At 36.0% G+C, this 25,527-nt stretch overlaps 1 protein-coding gene across 3 annotated transcripts; it reads right to left on the bottom strand.

Moving 5' to 3' along the window:
* Nucleotides 1-12,615: 12,615 nt before the first annotated feature.
* LOC18421969 (putative WD repeat-containing protein C2A9.03) lies at nucleotides 12,616-20,775 on the bottom strand. Of its 3 annotated transcripts, XM_088865700.1 has the most exons (11): nucleotides 20,584-20,775; nucleotides 19,905-20,052; nucleotides 19,616-19,783; nucleotides 18,991-19,077; nucleotides 17,101-17,162; nucleotides 14,758-14,892; nucleotides 14,503-14,613; nucleotides 14,303-14,394; nucleotides 14,069-14,174; nucleotides 13,851-13,937; nucleotides 12,616-13,588 (listed from the first exon to the last, which is right to left on the bottom strand). In XM_088865700.1, the coding sequence occupies exons 5-11, from the start codon at nucleotides 17,101-17,103 to the stop codon at nucleotides 13,175-13,177; spliced, it is 948 nt and encodes a 315-aa protein (XP_088721826.1). In that variant the 5' UTR covers nucleotides 17,104-17,162; nucleotides 18,991-19,077; nucleotides 19,616-19,783; nucleotides 19,905-20,052; nucleotides 20,584-20,775; the 3' UTR covers nucleotides 12,616-13,174. The 3 variants fall into 3 exon arrangements, with proteins under 3 accessions (XP_088721826.1, XP_011621403.2, XP_088721825.1); XM_011623101.3 differs by lacking the exon at nucleotides 17,101-17,162; XM_088865699.1 differs by lacking the exons at nucleotides 17,101-17,162; nucleotides 18,991-19,077.
* Nucleotides 20,776-25,527: the final 4,752 nt, after the last annotated feature.

Below are 25,527 nucleotides of genomic sequence, written 5' to 3'. Positions count from 1 at the left end.
TGAGGTCCTAAGGCACAAATATACAGAAATACAGTTTCGAACACTGATAACCGATAGCGGTATTCATAGGCCAATGGGCCTACAAGGGAGGGGGCCTATACGTGGAATCCATTGGTCCGCAAGTGGGCACAAGTTGATTGTGTGTGTGGCCGCATATGGGCAACTATTTGCCAAGTTAGGCAATATGTGCAGAGGATAAAAACGACGGTTTGGGAAAATACAAAAGGGAAAAAAAAACAGAGCAAAAAATTAAAAGAAGACACAAAGATTTATATAGTTCAGCAAATTGTCTGCGTCATCGAGGAAGCAAAATTCTTTTCCACTAATAAGAAAAATACCATATAAGCATTGGAGAATACAAAGGTTTGCATGCACTTTCTCATAAGCCCTAAAATATGGTTTTTCTCTCTAGAACATCCGTCGGAAGGGCTACAAGAATTCGCCCCCTCTCTTGTATGGTACTTTTCTCTCTCTACAATAACATCCTTTTATAAAGAAGAATAGTTAGTAAAATATGTATGTGGGGCCACATTAATAGTAATCCTTCTAGGATTTGTAGGAATACTTATCTCATGTTTCGATGGATGTGAGATTTCTTATACCTAAAGGATTTCATTCCTCCTATTAATAAGAGTCTTAATAATAGGAGGCTTAATAATCATGTAATCTTTTTTTCAAAGTCATGACTTCACATTTAACATTCTCTCACTTAAAGACATGTTTCCATTCTGACAAGTCTATTCCAAATAATTGTTACCTACTAGTTACTAAGAATGAAATAACCAGAAGTCCCAAGGAAGTTTTGTGCCAAGTGAGCTTTCCATTCCCAATGAGCTTAGTCAACATATATGTGGGATTGCCATTAACATGAATTTTCTGCAATAAAATTATTCCATCTACCACATCACAAACAAAGTGATACCAAATATCCATATGCTTAGTCCTGTCATTAAAGGCAACATTCTTTGCTAAAAATAAGACAGTCTAATTATCACAATGAAATGTATCATTTCTTGCACAACTTGGAACTCACTAAGTAACATGTTTAGCCAAATTGTCTCTTTAGATGTATAAGCAACATATACTCGGTCTTTATAGAAGACAAAGCCACCACAGACTGTAACTTGGATAACCAACTAACTGCACCACCTCCCAAAGAAAACACATACATGGTAGTGGACTTCTTTTACATAATATGCGGGCACAAATCCCCATTGACTTACCACTTTTTACTTACCCAGAAAACAAACTTTCAAACCCCAACTTCATTATAACAAATACTAGCATTACAAGCTCCCTTCAAATGCCGAATGATCCACTTCACAGTAGTCTAGTGATCACGGCCACGATTTTTTTTTTTGTAGTAATTCAACGGTAGGAATGGAACTTGGAATGTAGTGTTACTTAAAATCAACTGCTAACCATTCAAGCCCAAGCCCTATTCCTAATCATGGCTGGGATGTGCCATTTATCTACTCACAACTCACACTATTTGTACTATGTCCGGTCTAGTGCGAAATATAGCAAAACTAAGGTGTTGTACAGCTGATGAATACGACACTCAATATTTGTATCTTCTCTGCTTTGAAACTAGAACATTATTTTGTAGACAATTTCATATGCACATGAAATGAGATATTAATTGGTTTTGAATTCTACATATTAAATCCCCACATAACCTTCTCCACATAACTCCTCTAAGATAACCAGATTTTCATGTTCTTTTGTCTCTAAGTACACTCATCCTAATAATTCAATTAACAGTCCCCAAATCTTTGATCTCAAATTCCCTAGCCAACTAAGTTTTAAATGTTTTAATATTGTCCTTACTTGGTTACGCAACAATCTTGTCATCAACATAGAAAAATAAAATAATGAATCTTCCATTACCATAACTACAAAAATAGGCACAATCGTCAGTTTTATATCTAGAAAAATTCAACCTCAACATGAAAGAATCAAATAATTTGTACCAACACTTGGATGTCTTTTTAGACCCATACTATTTATTGAGCCTACAAACCAAATTCTCTTTACCTTCCTCAATAAAGATTTCTTCTTTTAAATCACTATGTAAAAATTCAATCTTCATGCCATAACTTTCTCATGGTAGGTTTGGCATGGTTCAGATGATGCATAGGTCAAGCAGTACAGTAGGTGGCAGTGTTCTGCCATAACTTTCCAAATGTAGCTTCTCTTCAAGTGAAACTTTGATGATTGGAAAAACTTTTCTGATTTTGGATCCAATGATATTATTTTGGATACAGGTGACCACAATCCTATTGCATTCAGCCGTACACAAACCGCATGCACATTGTAGGCTCTACACCAGCACCATGCAAGGCGTTCTCTTGGTCTGGGTGTTTAGGCTATAACTTTGATGGAATAGTTCTTTTGGATATGAAATTTGGACCACTGGAAAGCTCATTTGATCCCGTGCGAGATGAAATAAATTTGATGTGGAAATTTGTTGATTTTCTAAGCGAAATTTCTAGAGAATATGAGGGTATGTAGAGAGTATTCTGGTGCCTTGTTGGAGTATTCTTAAGGGTCTACAAAGTTTCAAGTGAACACTCAAAAACAATGTGCCATAGATTAGTTGCAGTGCTCTTTTTTTGGTGTTCCTCACAGGGGCATGGTGCACCTCTGTGGCCAAGTCACCTCTAATTTTTTGTCGGGATGGGGAATAAAGGTCAGTTGCACCACTGTGGCAAGGCACGCCTAATTTTTTGTGGGGATGGGAAATAAAGGTCAGGAGAGCAGAGGACAAGTTCACCATGACTCTTAACTCCAACACATCCCCTTTCTATAGACCTCTTTTGTTGTAATGGGTGGATTTGGGAATAATAAATTTTCTAACGAAAATGTATAAAGAGATTATTTATCTTTCATACAAGGTGATTACCATTAATATTGACCGTAGGATGTGAAATTAGGTTGCTGCATTTATTATATTGACAAAGCTCAAAGTTTAAAAGACATTTTTTCAAACTTTGTGATCCACCTAAGCTATCAGATTTCGCATTGGATGGTTTTGAAGTAATTATGAACTCCTTATATCAATGGAAAATTGTATCATTATATATAGAGAAAAGTTTATATAGAGCCGAGGCTCTAAGCAATCAAATTTGAGCCTACCTCCAAAATTTCACTAGAAGAATGTCCAAATATCTTCAAATTGATCATCTTGACATCAAGATGCATGGACATGAAAAAAGAATGGATTGCAAGTTTTAAAAATAGTACATTTTGTAACGCATTTTTGGATCGTTAATTTTCAATATTTTCAAGTTTTCACAGATATGCCGATCTACACAATTTTTAAAGCTTTAAACTTCATAAATAAGTTTGAAACTATATTTTAAGGCTTTCACAAAGATTTCCAATATTAAAACCATATTTCTCGACACCTAATTTTTTAAGACTATCAAGTTATCTAATGTTGTTTCCATTCATTTATCTTTTTAGGCCATTTGTCCATGTAGTATTCAATTGAAAGTTTGAAACCTTCGACATCAGTGTTGCCATCCTTAAGGCCTAAACCCAGTTTCACAGTTTAGGAGTTAATTTTTTTTTAAGGTATTAATGAGATGGTATCAGTGGGAATGAAAATCACAATGTGGTGACTAAGGCCCAATTCCTTTCTCGATTTCATATTCTTAGAAACGAGGTGACTGATTCCAGTATCGAATCGCCCAAATCCGTGGTGACTCAGTGAGTTTTAAACCACTGATTGAAACCTTTGACATCAGTGTTGCCATTATTAAGGCCTAAACCCAGTTTCACATTTTAGGAGTTAGCTTTTTTTAAGGTTTTAATGAGATGGTGTCGGTGGGAATGAAAACCACAATGCGGTGACTAAGGCCCAGCTCCTTTCTCGATTTTATATTCTTGTTTTGCTGTGAAGAATGAAATGCTATAAATACTTGCCCCCAGACTTACCCCAAAAAAAAAAATACTTGCCCCAAAATTCTCTTTATTTCTTGCTTCTATAGATGCCTTTCAATTTATGCTCAAGAAAGGAAACAACTAATTTATTGTCAAAAAAAAAAAAAAAGAAGCAAATAACAAACAAATGGTGCAGTTTTGGGTAGTTCAACAGCAAGACAAACAATTGGTGCCATTGTTTCCTGAAATTTGAGTTTGAAAAGAGAACATCCTAAAACAAGTGATTAAAAGCCGGGACTTGGGATCGGACTTGCCAGGGTCCCCAGATTAAGTTAAAGGCCAGCAAAGTCAGTCCTCCAACTCGACTTAGTCTCCATAAAACCACAATAAAAATCAGTGGCTCTGCTCAATTCTTGCCCCGAGTCTTAGTGCTGCTTATATGGACCTCAAAACCCTACCGGATTTGAAGGACTTTGGTGAGTCCAACTTTAACCTAATAATGCATACAAAAAGACATCAAGATTCCCTTTCTTAAGGAGAAAATTCATTTAATCATCTAAATATAGTTTGTGTTGTACCTTTTGGAAAAAAAAAAAAAAAAAATTTGAATGCTAACTACCAAATAGAGCCAAGTCTTGGGACATTGGAACCAGAATCAGAAACAAGAGGCAAGTACTTGGTCGCTTCAATCCAAGAAACTCAAGTGATTTACGGGACTTATTATATGTTTTCACTTGAATCTTACCACTAAAGTGATTTACGGGACTTATTATATGTTTTCACTTGAATCTTACCACTAAAGTGATTTACGGGACTTATTATATGTTTTCACTTGAACTTGGTAAGATTCAAGAACCTCTTAGATGTGAAAACAGGAATCCCAAGAGTTGAATCTCATCAAGATTGTACACTTATCTAGCTAGAAACAAAATATGAGAGAGCATGAGCCATAATACGATAAATAAAACATGAAACACACACATTATAAGAACACAAAGATTTATATGGTTCACTCCAAGAGAGCTACAAATCTACTATGCCAATAAAAGTTACATGATAGATTTTGGGACATAAAACCCTCTAACTCTCGACAAAACCCAATTTAGCAAAATCCTTTTAGACCCGCTCTCTTGACTGGCATGACCTGCCGATCTCTCATCTATTCCACAGCTAAACCACTGTTCAGAAAGAGACCCATCACTATTCTATGACCCTTCGATCTCTCATATATATTCCATAGTTAAACCACTGTCCAGGAAGAGACCCATCACTATTCCACAGCTAAACTATTGTCCAGACTCCACAACTAAACTATTGTCCAGACCCTGAGAGCAACTGAAAAAACTACCCAAAATCTTCATGAGAACTGTTTTTCAAAAAATCAGCCTCTCAATCTATAGGAGGCACATTGGCATAACCCGTCGATCTCTCATATCTATTCCATAGCTAATCTATAGTTAAACTGCTGTCCAGGAATAGACATTTGAAAGAAATTGAGAAACCACCCATAATCTTCATTGGAACCGCTTCTCTATAAAAACCAACCTCTCAATCTACATGAGGCACATCTTCTCTCCGTGTGAAGCTTTCTTCTCTCTAAGGAGAAACTAGCTTCTCGATCTGTAGAAGACACATCCATGGCATTTTTCTTTGTAGGAAGCTCTCTCCTCTCTAAGGGGAGGCTTTGCATCTGATCCATAGGAGAAGGCCTTACCTCTATTTAGAGGAAGTTACATTTCTCTTAAGGTGACCCAAATAGAGTACACGTATTTTTTTTCTTTTATCCTATAATAAATAAGGTTAGGAGTCCACACTAAATAGAAAACTTCTCATAGATGTTACATATATATCAAGAACTAAGAGATATACCTAAGAATCCAAATCTTTGTGGATTTCTATTTCCTTTAGGAAATTTATCAATATCAATCACAATCCCACATAATATGAGATTTATTTATATTGACATTTTTTGGATAACACTATATCCAACAAAACTTTCAGTAAACTCAAAACATAACATAAAATAAGTACAATTAGATTTCTATAGTCTCATGAGATGTCCCTTAGACTTTTGATTAAGTGTGTCAAAACTCAGATCGGTTGGGTGTATCATCCACCCCCCACAAACTGTGTCAAGTTGCCAGGGGCGCATGGGCAAACATCATATGAGCTTCAAAAACAAAGATAAAAATAGGAAAAATATCTCTTTATCCCTCATTTTTTAGTGTCATTTCTCAATAGACTTTAGGTTTCAAAACATATATTGAGACATAAATATATCTTCTAACCCCGAGAATAATTTTTATCCATTTTAAACCTATTTTTTAGCCCAAACAAATTTAAGAAAGACATCATTTCTAAATCTCATCCTTTCTCTCTCTTCCCCAAACTTCTTTCTCTTTCTCTCTCTCTCTCCCAAGAGTCTCCCTAAATATACCATCCTTTCTCTCTCTTCCCCAAACTTCTCTCTCTGGTGACTGCCTCCGCTCAAGCACTAGCCATGGTCGGCTCCAGTGGTGTGCATTGTAGGCACCCACTCATTTCCCCCAAGGAGGGCAAGACTCTAATACACTGAGTTTGAGGAATTGAAAGGATTTATGTATTTGGGGTTTACGTTTGAGGAGAGTGAATTGAGACCTAGATTGAAATCCATCATCCCCGGTCTTCAGAAGATTGGTAAAGACAAGGAGAAAGAGAATGAAAAGCACGAAGTAGAGAATAAAAACATTCCCAAGACATACTTATTAGAGGCATGGTTATTGAGAAAACCAAAGAGCAAGTTGATTCAATGGAAAATGCCTAAATTGAGTCAAGGCATGGATATGAAGGAGCATCTTCAATTTTGGGCCCATAATGTTGTCTCTACGTTGAGATAATGAGAGAGAAAGCAAGGTTTATAACCATTTTTCTGTCCAAAAGAAATTGATCTTTGCTGTCTGATCCAGTGGTTCTGAAATTATGAAAGTTGGTGGTGTCTGCAAATTACAAGAGCATGTAAATGCCTACTTTTTTAGCTTCCTCAAGAGAAGATTTTATTCTTGATGTTTTTTGGGGCTTCAATATATGGCGTCCCCCTTGATCAGCAGAGAGGGGCAACTTTATCGCTTGTTTTTATGTTTGTGGGAAACATTGGGGGAGAGAGAGAGAGGTTGGGGAAATACTGGAGAGAGAGAAATAAGTTTGAGGAATCACAGAGGGAGAGAGAGAGTGTGGGATACTCGTGAAGTGAAAGAATTGGGGAAAATAGAGAGAGAGAGATAGAGAGAGAGAGGAGAGGTTTGGGGAATATACTTGAAGAAAGAGAAAGGATAGGATTTAGAAAGTGTATCTCTTTGCTATATTTGTTTAGGCTAAAAGATATGTTTAAAGCAATGGTTTAAAAAACGGATCGGTGACCTGAATCGGGCTCCCAAAAAACCGATCCGGATCGGCAAATCGGCGATTCGGATCGAAAATCGGGTGAATCGGTCAGAATAAAGCTTAAAAAAATCAGAAAAAATTATTAAAATTCATTATAAATATTGTTTTTTAGAAATTCAATAAGAAATGAAGGTACTTCATTAAGAATTTTCATGTTTTTGAATGAATATGCGAATATTGATATGTTCTTTCTCTGCGTGAACCGCTATTCAGCATTTAATTTATATCACACAAAAGGATAAACATAGAATTATCATGGAATAAGTATATCAACATACATGGACTACAATAAAGCATAAAATTAGTAACATATGATCTAAAAATAAAATGATAGACGACGTTATTGATCTTCTTGGTCACGCTGGTGCCATTGATTGAATTCGTTTAACAATTCATTGATTCGATCTAAAAACGAATCATCGATATTAGCAGGCGTCTGACTATTCCCAAATCCCTGAGTGTTAGTGTTTTGTTGTGTTCCCAATCTAAAATCTCCGAAGATTGTCCATCCTTCATGTTCACCAGCACTATCGTGCTCATCCCTACACTGTTGTTGTTGGGACTCGATATGTGAATAATATGGCGGGGATAGGGTGGCCTCAGAATCATCATCTCTCTCATTTTCTCTTTGAATAATATGGATTAAAAAAACAATTAACAAATTTTCAAAAAAAATCGATCATGGATTAAAAAAAAAAATCACAAATTTTCAAAAAATTCTATCATGGATTACAAAAAAAAATTTGATCATGGATTAAAAAAAAAAATCACAAATTTTCAAAAAATTCTATCATGGATTACAAAAAAAAATTCGATCATGGATTAAAAAAAAAAAATCACAAATTTTCAAAAAATTCAATCATGGATTACAAAAAATTCGATCATAGATTACATAAAATTCGATCATGGATTACATAAAATTCGATCATGGATTACAAAAAAAAACAAACAAAAAAAAACAAAAAATTCGATCGTAGATTACAAAAAAAGAAAAAAACAATTTGATCATGGATTACAAAAAATTCAATCATGGATTACAAAAAACTCTATCATGGGTTACAAAAAAAAACAAAAAACAAAAAATTCGATCATGGATTACAGAAAAAAAAACGAACATTTCGATCATGGATTACAAAAAAAAAACAAACATTTCGATCATGGATTACAAACATTCGATCATGGATTACAAAAAATTCTATCATGGGTTACAAAAAAAAAAAAAAAAAAACAAAAATTCGATCACGGATTACAAGAAAAAAAAGCAAACATTTCGATCATGGATTACAAAAAATTCGATCATGGATTACAAAAAATTCTATTATGGGTTACAAAAAAAAAAAAAAACAAAAAATTCGATCATGGATTACAAAAAAAAAAAAAAAAAAAAAAAAAAAACAATTCGATCATGGATTACAAAAAAATCGATCAAGTATTACAAAAAAATTCGGCACGGGACTCGCCGATTCACTGTATAGTGAATCGGTGAGTCACTGTGCAGAATCATCCGATTCTCTCTAGAACCGGACGATTCCCATTTTTTTCGCTGATTCGATCCGTCCATGGCAATTCCCGAGTCAAATCGGGCGAGTTCGGTTCGACTCGGCGTTTTTTTAAACACTGGTTCAAAGTGAGTGAAGTTAGTCAAGGGTTAGAAGATATGTTTTGAAATATTAGGTTTATAGAGAAATGAAGCCTAAAAATGGGGGGTATGAAGATATTTGTTCATAAAAATAACATAAAATATTTCTCTTTCTTTTGAGGCAGTTTCGATAAGGCTTAGGCTTTATAAAACCAAAACAAAGCCTCGTCTCGAATCCTCATCCAGAAAGCACTTTAAGCATCGGAAATCTTTTTGATGGTTCTAAAATCGATTTCCAACACCGACTATAAAATTTGAAGTTAAAAAATGGTACAGATCTTTCGAATTCATGATTTCTTTTTAAGGTGAAATGGACGGTCTACATAATGTGTTACAATATATACTATTTTTAAGGCTTGAAATCTTTTTCTTTTCCATAACCATTAACGGTCAAGGCCGAGATGATCGATTTAAAGGTTTTCTGGTGTTATGATTACAATTTTTGATAAGTTTTGAGGTGAAGCGTTACTTATTTTGATAGGGTTGCAACCCTATCAAAATGTTATATATATATTTTTTCGGGGGATGGAATGGGGTGGCGCCTTTCCAAAACTAGTTTTGTACCGACCAATTCACAATCCAAATTGACAACTCCCTATCCAAATCCAGTGTCGAAACATTGATGTACGACTTATTTACTATCTAGACCTAGTGACAACGTCTTTTCTCTAACGATAGATGAGTCGACCGTAACCCACTATCCCCACCATGCGAAAGCAACGTTTCTTTTATAAAGAGTAACGTTAACTAGATAACGTTTCTATTTTTGTTTACGACATTTTATTTTTTCATTCCCATTTCTGGATGGATAAGAGATGATTGCGGCAGATAATTCCATTGGTTCTTACTTCCCAAAACACTAATCCGAGGGACCACACCTCGATGTAGGGAGATAAGCAAGGTCAAAGTGATAAAAATGATTCACCATGGTGGATAGAGGTAAGCATTGAAATAGACATTCACATAATAGAACTTTGATTTTTAAATTTTTTTAGCCTTTCTTATACTAGAGCTACCCAACAAAGAAATTAATAAAATATAGAAAAAGGCTTTTATTTTCAATCTATTCCTTCCAAAATGGAAGGAATTTCTATATAATATTTAGCTTATCCAAGTAATTGAAAACTCAAAAAATTTTAAAAACAGTTAGAAAATTGAACAACTGTCAAAATAATATTAAAAAGAAAATAAACTTACGGCTTTTTAGTTAAGTAAACTATTTTAATCTAATCTTTTAGTGGGAGCATTATACAACACACGTCATTAGCTAAGTACATTGCATTCCACCTGCTTATGAGGTTGTTCTGAGTTTGTTTAATCAATTTGTTTTAGTAAACAAGCGCGTCTTACCCAAGCCAACCAAAGTTCAAGCTGTATTTTAATTTAGGAAAAGTATAGGATGATATCATTTACTTTTAGTACAAAGTGGTCACATTAATCTTGACCAATAGATGTGAAAATGGGTAGATACAATTATTCTATGGATCAAGCAAAATTTTTTTTTTTGAACTTTGTGAAACATCCAAGCTATCAAATTTCACATCGAATGGGTGTAAGTAATTATGACCACCTTGTATCAAAGATAAATGATTTCATTGTATACAATCCCAAGCCAACCGAAGTTCAAGCTGTATTTTAATTTATATGAAGACACAGTTTTGGTGAGTCAACTTAATCACCTATTTCAATACGGGCCCTTTTCTATCAAATGTTCGTATCTAAGATGGATGTCTAAGTATGTTACATGCACAAGAAGTTAAAGTGGATGTTGGAAAAAAGGAATTTAAAAAATAATATTAATATTTTCAAAAAGGAAAATTTCAAGTTTAGATCATTATCATGGTTGAGATTTTCAAACCCTATAATTTTGGATAAAAAATGCCTTTGAAAAATATTTCAGAGGGAGACCACACAAGAATAGGTGAGTCGGCTGATTCACCAAATACTTTATGCAAACAAGTGGTTTCTTGACTTTGATAGGTGGTGTCAATTAAATAAGTTGGTCTTTCCAATAGTCATACCAGTTGATTGCAATTTGGTATGAGTGGAGTTTCAATAACAAGGTTCATTGAATGGTCAATATAGGATATCAACCAATACACCTAAAAATTTGTGCCAATAAATTTGGGGCCCGAGGCTCTTGGCTCTCATAAGTGGGTTCTTTTTTTGTCGTTTGGATGAAATGTGGCTTATCCGAAGGACAGCCAAAACAGCGCATCTCCTTTCACTCTTAAGAGCCGTTTTCACTCTTATCTCCTTCTGGCTCTCTCTTTAATGGCACATCGGTTTTTGTGGAAGAAGCCATTTTGAAAACCACAATTTTTTTTTTTTTTTTTTGGGTAATTTAGTTTGAAAAGGCAGGCTTTACCCGTTATTTTTATAGATTAGGGGGAGATTTTACCGTTTTTTTAATAGATTAGGGGGAGACATTTTAAAAATATTAAATGGGATGTCTACGGTAGAAATGGATACCACAATGTAGTAACTAAGTACGGAATTGCTACCACCATGATCCCAATGATTCCACTTTTCAACTATTTAAATTAAATGAACTGCTAGGGTTACTCGTGTTACACGTCAAAACATCTGTTTGATTTTATTTATAAAACCTTTTTGAGTAAAATTTGGGTTGTTTCATCTTCTTATTGGGGTAAACCTAGCAAAAATAAAAACAGTTTCTCATTAAAATAAATTACATCTAGAGACAGTTTCTCATGAAAATAAATTACATCTAACAGCTTGCAATAGCCTGAAATGATATCCCTTGTCTATATGCATCCCCCCTTACTTATAATACATGTAAAACTCTCATTTTTTCCACAGGAGAGAAAGGACGAGGCTGGGAAAGCCAGGACATTCAACCAGGACCCAAATTAACAAAGACGAATAGACTCAAATCGGAATATTACGGAAAACAGCCAAACCCGGAGTTGAGTAGCACGACGAAAAACACGACATGCCAAAAAGAGAAAAGCTCAAACAAGCCAACTATAACATCATAGAATACGATCAAAACCAATGTTCACAAAAAAAACGAATGAGTCATCCACATCCACTCCGTTGGCTGGAATGGCGATCTGGATCATTCTCCAATTATCCATATAAATGACCCATAAAAAAACATAAAAAAATAAAAAAAATTTAAAATAAAAATCGTATACAATGAGACCATTTACTTTTAATACATGAAAATCACAATTACTTACAACCATCCAATATGAAATATGATAGCTTGCATGAATCACAAAATTTGAAAATTTTTATTTAAAAAACCACCTAATTTCACATCCAATGGTCAAAAATAATTATAATCATCTTGTACCAAAGATAAACAATCTCATTATATACTATCCCATAAAAATAAGGTCTTTTCAAGAAGATTCAAGCAAGACTCTACCCTTCCAAACCAGTTCAATCCCCATTCCACATCCGGAACACCGACAGTAATCACCTGAGTTTTAAAACACTAATCAAAATAAAAAGATCAATATCCCTTGCACAGACAGATCGTAAACATTGGCAACCCACCCTTCTGTATACAAGATTTGATATGAATATTCATATAATGGAAGTCGAGAGCTCTCTCCCACCATGAATATTCATATAATGGAAGTCAAGTCGACTGCTCTCTCCCACTGACGCACCTCAAAAAAAATAGAGAGCAAATATGACATGCACAACTATAATTTCCACTAGTAACAATCTTCAAAACTCCACATACTATTATGTACATAACAGACCCTCCCTCGTACCCTTCTCCATGCACATTCTTTAAGAAAAATAAAAAAATGAAAAACATGTAAAGGTCAGTCGCACTTTTCCTTTGGTCGAAAAAATCACACCACGATTAGCAAAAAATCACATAAAGGCTCGCCCTAAATTGACAGAGTCATCTTCAAGCTCGGGCTCGATTCTTCACTAAGACCATACCAATGTTCTCTCATGAAAACAACGAGAAGCATTGCATGATCCATGAGATCTCCGACTTCACTAAAATCTTCAGCATAAACTCCCTCAAAATCAATCAAAAAGCCCGACACCTGAACAATGTTTTCCTACTCCGGCTCGACTTTCTCACTCTTCACACGCACTACATACAATGCACTTCATCTTCCACTTATATAGTGCACTTCATCTTCCTCTTTTTCTATCAATATACAGAAAGTCACCATGCTTCTCCAAACAGAAGCCTCAGCACCACCAGGCCATCATCATGAAAGCGCGCTCTCATAAGATAGAGTCAATATAGAAATTGCGTCTCCTCCTGTTGAACTCTAGCAAGCTGCCATATGTCCGGTCAGCCACACCCACAAATAGTGCCTCTGTGTCGGGACTAAACGAGATCCCAGCAATTTCACCGAACAAATCAATCTCCTGGCTTCTTCCGTAGCCTGAATTCGCATCAAAAATGTGAACAAAATCAGCAGGCTCAGCCATGGCCAAGAAACGACCATCTGATGTGAACTTGAGGGCTCTTATGGCACCCATCCTTCCCTTGAGCACTGCAAAGGCAGTCGAGGGTTTCCTGATGTCCCATAAGCGGCAGGTCGTGTCTTGATTGCCGGTGGCCAGGATACGACCATCAGGGTGCCATGCTGATGAAAAAGAGTAGTCTAAATGGCCCTTTAGAGTCCCAAGGGTCTGAATAATGCATTACACAAACAACCATATAGTCAGTTACATGGAGTTTTCTAAATTATCCACAAAAATAATAATTTACATTAAATTTCTGCCCAAAAGTTTTGGGGAATCACATAGTCCCCATCCCATCTATATATAGAACTATGCAATAGAGATCTAAACATCTATTGTGAACACACACCCCAAACCCCAAACCCCACCCCCTCTCCTCTCTCTCTCTCTACCCCTTTTGAGATCGGCATTGTGAAAGTGGGAAATTTACCTTTCCAGTTTGACTATCAGCTAACAAGCACTCAGAGCTGTCCCCAAGGACAGCGAGGAGTTTACCATCAGGACTAACAGATGTATTCTGTCAAATAGCACAAAAAGATCTGAATTACTTCCTCATTGCCACTTAATAAGCAATAGATAACCAACGCATAAGAGACCAACCATTGAAAAGGGGGGGAGAGAAAGGAGGAGCGAGCACCAGTTACTCACATTCACAGACCATGGAAACATCAAGCGATTGAGCATGCTGAAGTTCTCTGTGTCCAAAACCCGAACATAGGAGTCATTGCTAGCAGTCATCAACCGCATTGAACCACTGTAATAAGAACAAAGAGGAATCCATAAATTAGACAATGAACATTTCAGCACTGGAATCCAGAAGAGAGGGGGGGAAGAGATTAAATGGGGAATAAAGAATAATCAATCACATAAGTGGACTCTTACTTGGAGCTACGGTAAATATCTACTGCATTAGTAATTGCATTCTCGTCGTTGCTTAATTTTGTAGTGAAGCTCACCCCAGGGCGGTTTAGGTACTGGAAGAAACAAGAGAAAAGCAACATCAATACAAGCCCATTTACTACATGCATTTTATACAAGATCGAGGGACACATGAAGACCCAACAGATGGCATGCATGCATACCTTGCAAATGAGCTCCCCTTGGAAACCCCCAGCCACCATTAGATTGTCCCTCACAGCCATGGTGCTTATCTGTACCCTACTAAGGTTTTGTGCAAGTGATCCTGGCCGCTTCTGCAAATGGCCAAGGAGAACCACATGTATCATAAGTAAAGAATCAACATATATACATATGTAATGCATGTGTCTCTGAGTGAATGTGTGTGTTTTTATGCGTGTATGTATCTAAGTCATGCAAGTTATGCATGTATGTGTTACCTGAGTGGGTGTGAGAGGTCCAGTCACATTAAGGACTTCCGTGCCTTTACGTAGCAGAGAGGACCAATGCATGACGGAGTAGTTTTGCATGAGGTAGACATCATGCTTCGATGTGGCCCAGAGGAGATTCCTCAGCTGTAATGTTAAATTAGATTGAAGCATTAGAAGCCATTCAAAGGCCAAACCTTAAAGAAAGGTTGCAAAGAAAGAAAAAAAAAATTAGTGTATTTAGACATTACAGAATCTTTGACCCATAAGAAGTTCTACATTTTGGCCAAGCCTAAAAGTGAACTTTGTTATTGCACCTATTTTCGAAGTTTGACCAAGCATTTCCTAGTGGAAGAATATCTCTATATACCTCCTTATACACATGCTTCACAGCAAGATGAACAAGTCTGCGATCTCTTGTACAAATGCAAAGAGAAAAGGTGAAAATGTACTTGGGAACAGAGACAATAATGGCACGAAGAAACACAATGAAAGAAAAAGCAATGAACTCGGTTATTGTTGTTTTGGGGGGGAGACTATAAAGATGTAGAAAGTTTATGAGGGGGAACAACCTAATAACCAACTCTTGAACTGTCCAAGTAACCGTAGAGGGAGAGAGAGAGAGAAGACAGAGAGAGGACCACACCACATGTTGCCAATAATTCACAGGGCACAGAGACAGCCATTCATACAATCTTACTAGGGAAAATGAATCTGGTTATGAGATCATTACACCACATGATTGCCCTCACTACACCAAGTCTCATTCAATCTGGGTAATCACATCATACAACGGATTGGCTGATTGGTGATGTGATTCAGAATGATCTGAACACTAGAACTCCAACGAACTGCCAAATCGATAACACATCTAAACAGGTCAAGGGTCTCAAAAAAGAAATCACTCAAGGTGCATCATCCAATACTACAAAACAAGAGAAATACTGACAGTTGGAGAAAAGCATCACATTACTCAGGCCTCTCAAACAGAAATTCTGCCAAAATGTCAAGATCCTATGGCCTGTAGGATACAGAATGCAAACATGAGGACCCAAAGTACAGAGTTCATGTTGTTAGCTGAAACGTCTATATATCAAGAGATTATGTTCACTTGGAAGTGAAAAATCTAGTCAGTCAGTTCAGTATCATTTGCAACACCCAAGGACATCAGTGTCATATATTATGGTACTATTTTACACACCCTGATTAAGTTTGTCATCCCTTCAAACAAGTATAATAATACAAGCACAGTAACTGGACTTCGGAAGTAAAATCCAACAATTGGGAGTGACACCCTAGGTATAACATAAACTAAGCAAAGCTCTAATAGTTTAGATCAGATAATGGGAGGGAGTAACACTAAATAAATGGGAGTCATACCCTAGATAAGGCAAGAATAGTAAAACTCTCATAGTTGATATCACATTCAATGAAAATTGTCATGCACTGGTAAAGAGCACCATACAAATCACAAGTTATCTTCCTATTAGGAACTCCCATCTCCATCCCCACAATAGAATTCAAACTGTTTTAAAAAGAAATGACTATCGGGAATAAAGTTAGGACTCACTCTATTGTTCGAAGTGAGGCCATTCTCTACCATTTGCGTGACCCACAAGTTATGAAGTGTGTTTCACACATGACTAGTTTCTCTATACAGGGTTTGCCAACCTGAGTTGGGTTATTTTCCGGTCTAACAATACAGACTAGATTTTAACATATTTCTGATCTTAAGAACTTCCACATTAAATCAACATAAAATTTAATGAACCCAATGCAAAGTTACTTAGAAGCTAATAATGTATCTTGACAAAAATGAAACACACACAGCAGTCAAAATACTTTACATTCAGCTTCATCGAGAATTAGTCCTTAGTAAGCAGACCACAGTTTACACTAGAAAGATGAAATCTAAAGAAAACAACGAACCTGCTGCAATTAGAATCTAATAATATATCTTGAAAACTTGAAACATATGAAGCAGTCAAAATACTTGGAATCACATTCAGCTTCAACAAAAATTAGTAACTACTTAATGGACCACCTCTCCAACACTACAATATATTATCAGACACACGCAAAAAAATCAGACTTATAAATCACATTTCATGCATACATACCACAGAAATTAACAGAACTACATACCATGGTCTCATAAAATTCCATATCACTCTAGGAAAAAAGTCCTAAAAAGGTATTTTTAAATATCAACAGTTTTCAATAAAACTCAGAAAAAAAATTGCTCTCAAAACAAGATGCAATTGTTAGCAAAGCCTCCTGTGTGCTCCTGCGAACTCCAACAAATTTCGGGTACATGATCAGTCCTGTTAAAGAGAAAATAATTGCCTATCATACCATATATAAACGCCGCTCCTTCCCAGGTGCTGCTCAGAGAAACTCCAATCCTGCTTGTTATGCTGCCAAAGAAGGGAAAAAAATAGCAGTGCTCTCCTATATTTCACACAAGGAGGGGTTAAGGAACCACAATCCATGCACGCCCATAGGTAAGAAAGTCCCAAATTATAAAATAAAGTGTAAATTCTTTTGTAGTAAAACTACGGCGGCATAAATTGTGAATAGAAAATCCAGAATTGAGGCTCGTCTGCGAAGCATAAAGCTCCAAATTGTTAAAAGAAACCAAGTAATGATTTGTGAAGAAATTCGAAGGAATAATCTGTGAAAGCAATAAAGTGAAAACACTATTCGAAGTTCCCATCACCATGTTGATGAGACCCAAAAAGAAAAAAAAGATCAAGGATTAGCAAAGATTTCTGTGAGAGAGTGAGAGAGAGAGAGAGAGAGAGAGAGAGAGAGAGAGAGAGAGAGGAAAGATATTAAACCGTTGTACGAACAAAACAGACTCATGGATCAAAACCCTGAAAAATTTGTGAATAAAACAATTCAAATTCTATCACACCATTCAAAGTACAAAAAAATTTATTTTATAAAAAACATAAGCCCAACATCTGCAACAAATTTGTCATCATTGAAAATTTTCTTTACAATCATGTCGAACAGAACTAGATCCTATTTTCATTTCTCAGTGCAATGAACTGTAGAAGAACGATACATATTTAAAAATGCATGCCTGTCAGAGATATTTGGCTTCCAGTAGCTAGCTACAACCAGATAATGATTAGATTAAGAATGAAACTTGAGAGCCGCCACAAGTCAAAAGATCATATACAAATTATCAAGACATGGCCTGCAAATATCACAAATTTAGAATAGTTCTTCTAAAAATAACCTTGATGCTCAAGGAAACTAGTCAAGCACAATTTATACAAAATATTGAAGTTTGCAGATCCATACTGAAAAGGGTGTACCATGTGAATTTATCCTATTGCTTCACAAATAAAGAAATTCACATTCGAAGTTTGCATTGACGACCTGCAAACCTTTAAGACTAATAAAACATGCCACCAGACCCCAACAATTCATACCGAGAAAGAGGTCACCACACAAGATGAAGATGGTGAGCTATGCTGCATCATAATGTCAATCCAGACCAATATAAGGAGAGAGTATAGATTGCAAAGACTAGACAAGACTTGTACAAAGCAAAGGAGGTATTGTTACAGATAGAATCATATATAAGATGAACAAAAGCCTCAAATATAAAACTCAAAAAAAGGAAACCACACTTCCGAGGCATATTTTTTATGCGGTGACTGAAGTATCAGGAATGAGATATGGCAAGGTACATCCAGAAAGAGAGTGAATGGGTCTTGATGCCTAAAATGTGAAATTCATTGATGCCCCAAGACAAATAAATATTAGTGCGCACTAATGAATATCATCACAGAACCAGAGGTATAGCTTGCAACTACTAAATCAGAAGGATGTGACAACCATTGGGATCTGTTTTTAAATTCCACCATTTATGAACAATCCCCAAAGGGATAGACTAAAGCACGCAGACAACAAGCCCCAAGTCCTCCCTATACTCGCACTGATTATAGGCAATCTCCAATTTGTAATGGCACAAATTACATGAATTATAGACATTAATTTATTATATAGGTTTCAAATCCATCAAGAAAGGGAAAACCAGTTTTCAAATTGGAATTGTATGAGCAGGACTGCATATCAAACTATCACAGAAACCTTCAACCTAGACTCTAAAGTCGGCACTAAAATTGCATTAATATTTGAAGAATGTTCAACTCAAGGGTATTCAAATCATGAAATGAAGAGAATACCCACTATTATATGAAGGATTCATAGCAAAATTAAAATATCTACCTGAAAATGCACAATTGTTGACTTGACAAGTCTTGTATTGAACTGGAAATCATAAAAAGTGCTTCCGTTCTCAACCTTCTTGCATTCCTGCCCATTATAATTTTGTGGTTGAGAAGAAATGTTAAAGACCCCATTTCGTATAGCCATGAAAATAACAAAAAAGCAATCTAAATTCATGGAAACACAATAATAACAATTTTAAAAGAAAAATCTTATATCCAAGCAAGATGGAAAACCATCAGCATTAGAGAAAAATTCTCAGAAGGTGTCAGAAACTAATAACATACAAATAAAATTAATAAGATCTTTAGATAAAGATGGAAAGACAGTAGGGTTTTGGGCAAGCGCTTGAAGAAAGCCCACAAGTGTTGAACCAATAATGTTGTAAAGATGCAAAAGTGGCTCTGGTTTTATCCAAACTATACCACTAAAATGCACGATCATCTTCATAGAAACCCATCAAGATTGAGAAAAAAGGTAAAACATGTTTACCATGCCGCAAATCAGGAAAACAAAGAAAAGCTGTGAAGCGCAACATTGTACAACCCACAATGTGTGTATATTGGGAATCAAAGAACATTGCTGAACAAAAGAGAATAGTAATTGGAATTATGGAAAAAATTACCTTCTCCAAATCAGAACGAGACTGTGAAAGGTTCTCATAATTTTTGTACTGCTTCAATCTGGTCTCACGGTATTTCTCCCTAGTAAAATTCATCCTCTCCCATGGAATCCCCTGAATATCTTTTCCATTTCTCACTTCATAGGAAGAAGTATCACCCTTCTGCTTATCCTGCAAGTTCCAAACCAAAATATCCATAACAACAGAGAAAATCAAATACAAATCAAATAGGTTGCATAGGAAAATAAAAATTCACTAAAGAACCCAAATTTGCATGAAAAGACGGACATACCAAATCAACATTATCTTCAAAGTCTGAATCTATATCATCCCTTTGTTGTTGCTCATTATCCTCAAAAGGATTGGCATCAAAGTCCTCCATATCATAAAAATCATCAACAATATATTCCAACTCGTCAGCATGGAACTGAGCCATCACCCTGCATATAAATCACAACCAAATCAGTTGCAGAAACTAAAGAAATTAAAAAAAGTCAAGAAAACAGTTAAAAACACAATCAATGAGTAATTGAACAAATGGGCAAACAGGAGACTCAACATACACAGAAAAAAATTCGGGAAAATAACAACCACAAAGCCTTGGAAAAAAGAAGAAATCCACACAAATGCACATAACAAAGAGACGAAGCAAGAAAACCAGCTAAAAGCACAGTCAACAACTTGCAAGTGAAAAATAAACATAACAGACCTTAAATACACAGAAATAAAGAAAGGAAACGAACTCAAAGCACCATTAACGAGGCTGAGAGGGCAAACGCCATTAAAACTGATAAAAGCTAGCTCAAACAAAGGGATAACTCAGACACAGAGCTTCACGGGCTCTACAGTAAACCTCAAACGGAAAGACTACAAAAGTATCCATGAGACTCAATAAAAAAGAGCCTCAAAAGCTTAAACGAAAAAACTGAACAAAGTGAACAAAAAAATAAAGAGAAAGCAGAGTAAAATACCTAATTGAGTTGAGGTAGCTTCAGATATGGCAGATGAGAGTGGAAAAAGATGGCAAAGGCAGGTCGAAGATCACAGGGTTTCTGAGATTTTGTGAAGAAAAGTAGAGAGATTCGTCGTTGTTCCAGAAAGAGAAAGCAGAGAAAACTTCGTTGAAAGAAGAGGACCGCCAACTCAACTGAGCGTCTCGGAGTAAGAGGAGGGGACATTACCCGTGCCTTGTATTTATAGACTAACTAGGGTTAAGGCGGGCCCCTTAACTAAACAACGAAGAGTCTGGGCTGCCTCCTGTGGGCCCAACAGGCACTAAAATTAGGAATCTCAGAATTGCCCTCCTATCTTTTTATATTCATTTCAAAAATGTTGGACGGTCAAGAATTGGTAATTAAAGGCGTAGCTGACAGATTTCACCGTGAGATACTTTATTTAGAGTGCAATGGTTGTTTTGACCGTCGGATGGTGCCAAAGATGATAAGCTCTGCCGTCGATACAAACAAAATTCGGTTTCCAGCCAAAAATAGAGAAACTATAAATGCTATTTTAGAACATCCGATGAACTATACGATCAACACGTGTGGCGTGAGCCGGTGAGTCACCGAATTGACGGCCAAGATTTCTTCATTGGCGGTTGCGAGAAGAGATCTCAGCCCTCTATTCCTAGAGTGCTTAAAAAAGCGGTACCGATATTACGTCACTTCACCCGGCAATTTCACTTTTAATCGTACGGTGAAAACACTATCACGAATGCTGTAAAACGCGAATCGGTGCCGTCAATTTTATATATTAACCCGAGTTAGAGATCTGGGGCCCAAAATTAACAAGTTAACCTCACCTCGGTTATGAGGCATAGAATATTCCTTTCCTTCAAGTAAAATTAAGAAACACCTCCCTCATTTTTCATTATTTCACCAAACACATGGGTGGTAATACTACCTTTCACGGATCTTTTCCTATTACCTCAGGCTTTTGGGGTCGACTACTAAAATAATTGGTGAACCCAACCAACCACCAAATTCTTACCGCAAGCGAAAATCACGAAACCAGAAACCACTTTTTTTGCCTGGAATCACGAATCCGGAAACCTCTTTTTTTCCCGGTTTTGGGAAAGCGGTTTGGCGGTATTGAATTGAGGTGTGAGTACAGCTAGCCCATATCCCATTTCTCTTTCATTCTCTCTCTTTGGGGCCCACGTCATTAGTTGAAGGTGGGACCCATGGCTCGAATCCCACGCTACCTTGCAGCCATGCGATTACATCTTTTCGACACGTGTTTGGTTCGGGGCTGCCAGCGTGTCACGGGCAAATATTTTTACGGCTTCGACTGAAAAGTGTTACGACCACAAATGGCCAACGGACGCCGTTTACGTGAACGGCGAGAGTCTGGCGGGTCCCGTTTATTCAACCATGGTTAGTTGGACCGAGTCAGTGTGAGTCATTACCGTCTAACCAACGGTTTAGTGACTCTTGTCAGTTCACTTGTGGGTTTTACGAGCTACTTTCTAAGATATTGGTCTCGTGCCTTGACTTGTAAGGCTTCGTACGAGTAGCGGTACCGGCCCGGAAATGATCTCGGACCCGGACGCGAGAGAATGATTTGGGACTCGGACTCGGACTAGGATACAATTGGATCTGAATTCACCGGGCTCGGACCCATCTGATCTGAAAATTAAAATATTTATATATTTAATTATATTTAAATATATTTCTTTAATGAGACCTAAAAATATTATCGGATCCAAACTGGATATGACTCGACCTGTGGGATCCAAACCCGACCTGTTGAATCCAATTTTTAAACTCGTACCCAATTTCCACCATTCTAAACTCATCCCTTCAATTTCTCATATCAGGGGGATCTAGTGCCTAGTTGACTTGAAGTCTCTTTTTTTCATTTCCCTCTTTTACTTGTCGTCATTATTATCATCATTTTAGTTTTTTTTCAATTACTTGGGATTTGCTACATAAATCTGGATTTTCATTCGGTCATATTAAAGACCATATCTTCAATGAGGCCCATCCTTATTTCTCCATAGCTTAAAATTCCAATATGCCCTGCGTCGCTGTTTATCTCCCTTTCATTTGAAACAACTCAGTATTTTTATTCTCTCTAAATATGACTTTGATCCCTTCATCACTTTGTTTTTCTACATTCTGTTTCCAATAAAAGTCGAAATTTTCTAGTCTTGAGACGTTTCAAACTTTACAACTAATTTTCTTTTGGGTACGTTGACTAGAAGTTCAATTTCCTCCTCCTTACAGATGAGTTCGGTTTGTACACGGCGTCTGATATTCAAAGCAAAACACACCTCTAAATTTTGTGAAAAGATGTAGTCGGTATTGGAAATCTCTTCAATTGCCTAAAAATCTATTTTCCCCTATAATTACCAAATTTAACGCCTCAGAATGGTACAAGACAAGCAACTCTAGAAACTCTAAATGTTTTTGGAGGCACTACTTCAAAACAGCTATAAAATACCTCAACACACACTAAAAAACTAAGTGCTTCCCTGCACATGCCTTCCTAACAAAAAAAATTACGGAACTGTGCTATGAGACTATTTACATTTGGTACTAAGAGGTTACAATTACTTAGGGATGTGAAATTTGACGACTTGTGTGTATCAAGAAGCTCAAGAAAAAATTCTTTTCAATTTTGAATCTAATTAATGAAATAAATACAACTATATAATTTGACATCCAATAGTCAAAATTAACACTGACCTCCATATATCAAAGTAACCAAAAGGAAAAAGAAAACTAAGAAACTTGAGAAGTAAAAGAGTACAATGCAGGTGTACAATACCGTTAACTATCCACCTGTAGTAGATGGTGTTACCTTTCGAAGTAATATTACGTGTACTTTTCGAGGTAAACCTTGGTATACTTTTCAAAGTAAAATATATCATTGTCGTGTAGTTTCTTGCCTGCCGACTCTCTCGCATTGATTCTCACACTTGGCTCATGCATCTTCCAGAGCCAATCCTCTCTAACCAGCGGTCTTTCTTTCTCTAAAGTTTCCCACTATTATTTCTTTTTCTAGCCTTCCAACACGCATTTAAAGTTACATTTTCCCAAAAAAAAAAAAGAAATATCCTTCTAACTGGCTTTTCAAAACTCACCCACTGATCAACGAAACGAACAGTTTCTGGCTTTGACACCCCAGCCTCGCACACATTGCAATCGCCAGCTCCCTCTTATGCAATTATCTCTTCAACGCAACTCCCTCTCTATCACAAACACATACTCTCGCTCTTATGGAATTCCCCTCAGCACATGCATGTAACCGTGTTCGATTTTTTTTTATATTGATTGGCACACTTTATGTGCTTGAAAATAATAAAATAATAATATTAAAAAGAGACAACCCAAACAAAGAAATTAGAAGTCAATTTTTTTAAAAACAACCATCAAGGCATCAAATTTTTCTATGTCGATCTCAAAATATCGATCATAATCATAACCTTTTTTTAACTGAACTTTTTTTTAACTGTTTGGAATCGGTTACGAATCTTGCTCCATCATTCCACTCTATCAAAGACCATCTCTACAATGATGCCACAAGTAGATCTTTTGCCCAAAGGAGTAAGTGTATAATACTATTCATTCAAGTATCCATTTCTTGTGTATTTAAAGATGTTGAAAATACTAACATTATCAACATATCTATATATCCCCCCTCTCTCTCTCTTAATGTCTTCAGGACCCATGCCACACTAACTCTATTTGCTATTTTTTTTATGGGATCGTCTACAAAGAGACCATTTATCTTTTGTTCATTGATGTCATAATCATTTACACTCTTTAGATGTCAAATTGGATGGCTTAGGGTGAGTCACAAAGTCCAAAAAATGATTTTGGAACTGTCTATTTAATGATACTTTTACTACCACTCATTTTGAAATTTAAGAGACAAGAATAATTATGACCTCCATACACAAAAGACAAAAGAAAAAGTTTATATAAGATTGATGTTCTAAATAATCAAATTAAGTTGCACATCAAAAATTCATTAGAAAAAGGTGTTTTGACGTTGAAAAACCCTAAAATCTGATCATCTTGACCTTGAGATGCATTGACAAAAAAAAAAATAGACTTCAAGTCTTGGAATAGTGCATCGTGTAACGGATTACCTAAATCGTCAATTATCAAGATTTTCAAACGTTCATAGATCTACTCGATCCACGCTATTTTTAAAGCTTTAAATTTTATGATCATATATGAAAACCAATTTTCATGCCATCATTAATTACTTTGGTATTGAAATGACATCTTTCAAACACCATTTGAAGGTATGCCTTATTTTGATTGTTTATGGCCTCAACCTTATACAAACCGCACCCAAAGATAAATAGTCTTCCTTTTTTTATTCCAATTTCTGTTCAGCATGTTATTTAAAAACTTTATTTGTTTCAAAAGGTCCGTAATAAACATCAAATCTCTAACTCACCATCCAACATAAATAAATTAGGATATCAATCTCCATATCAAAGTATTAAACAAAAGAAGCTCACTCTCTCTTCCTAAAGAAACGCTCTCACCACTTTTTCCTTTCCTGTGTGCATTGTTTATTCATTATGGCATTGAAACACGACCGCATCAATCAATCGGAAGTTGGAACGCAACATGATAATAAAGCAGAGATTATATTCAAATCTCGTAGACTATTTAATTGCATTACTTTAAGGGAAAAGTTTATATAGAGTTGCCCTAAACAACCAAATTAAAGCACACCACAAATATCTCACTGGAAGGGGGTGTTTTGATGGGCAAATATCTTTAAATTGATCATCTCGACATCAAGATGTATAGATATAAAATAAAAAATAAAAAAAATTTCAAGTTTTAGAAATAATACATTTTTAGTGCGTAAATTTTCAAGATTTTCAAGTTTTCATAGATATGCTCGATCTACACTATTTTTTTAGCTTGAAATTGTACAATTAGAGA

This window comes from Amborella trichopoda, chromosome 4 (genome assembly GCF_054954075.1).
Source record: "Amborella trichopoda isolate Santa Cruz 75 chromosome 4, AtrichopodaSantaCruz75HAP2 v2.0, whole genome shotgun sequence".
Classification (NCBI taxonomy): domain Eukaryota; kingdom Viridiplantae; phylum Streptophyta; class Magnoliopsida; order Amborellales; family Amborellaceae; genus Amborella; species Amborella trichopoda.
This window is presented reverse-complemented; position numbering and strand designations above follow the sequence as displayed.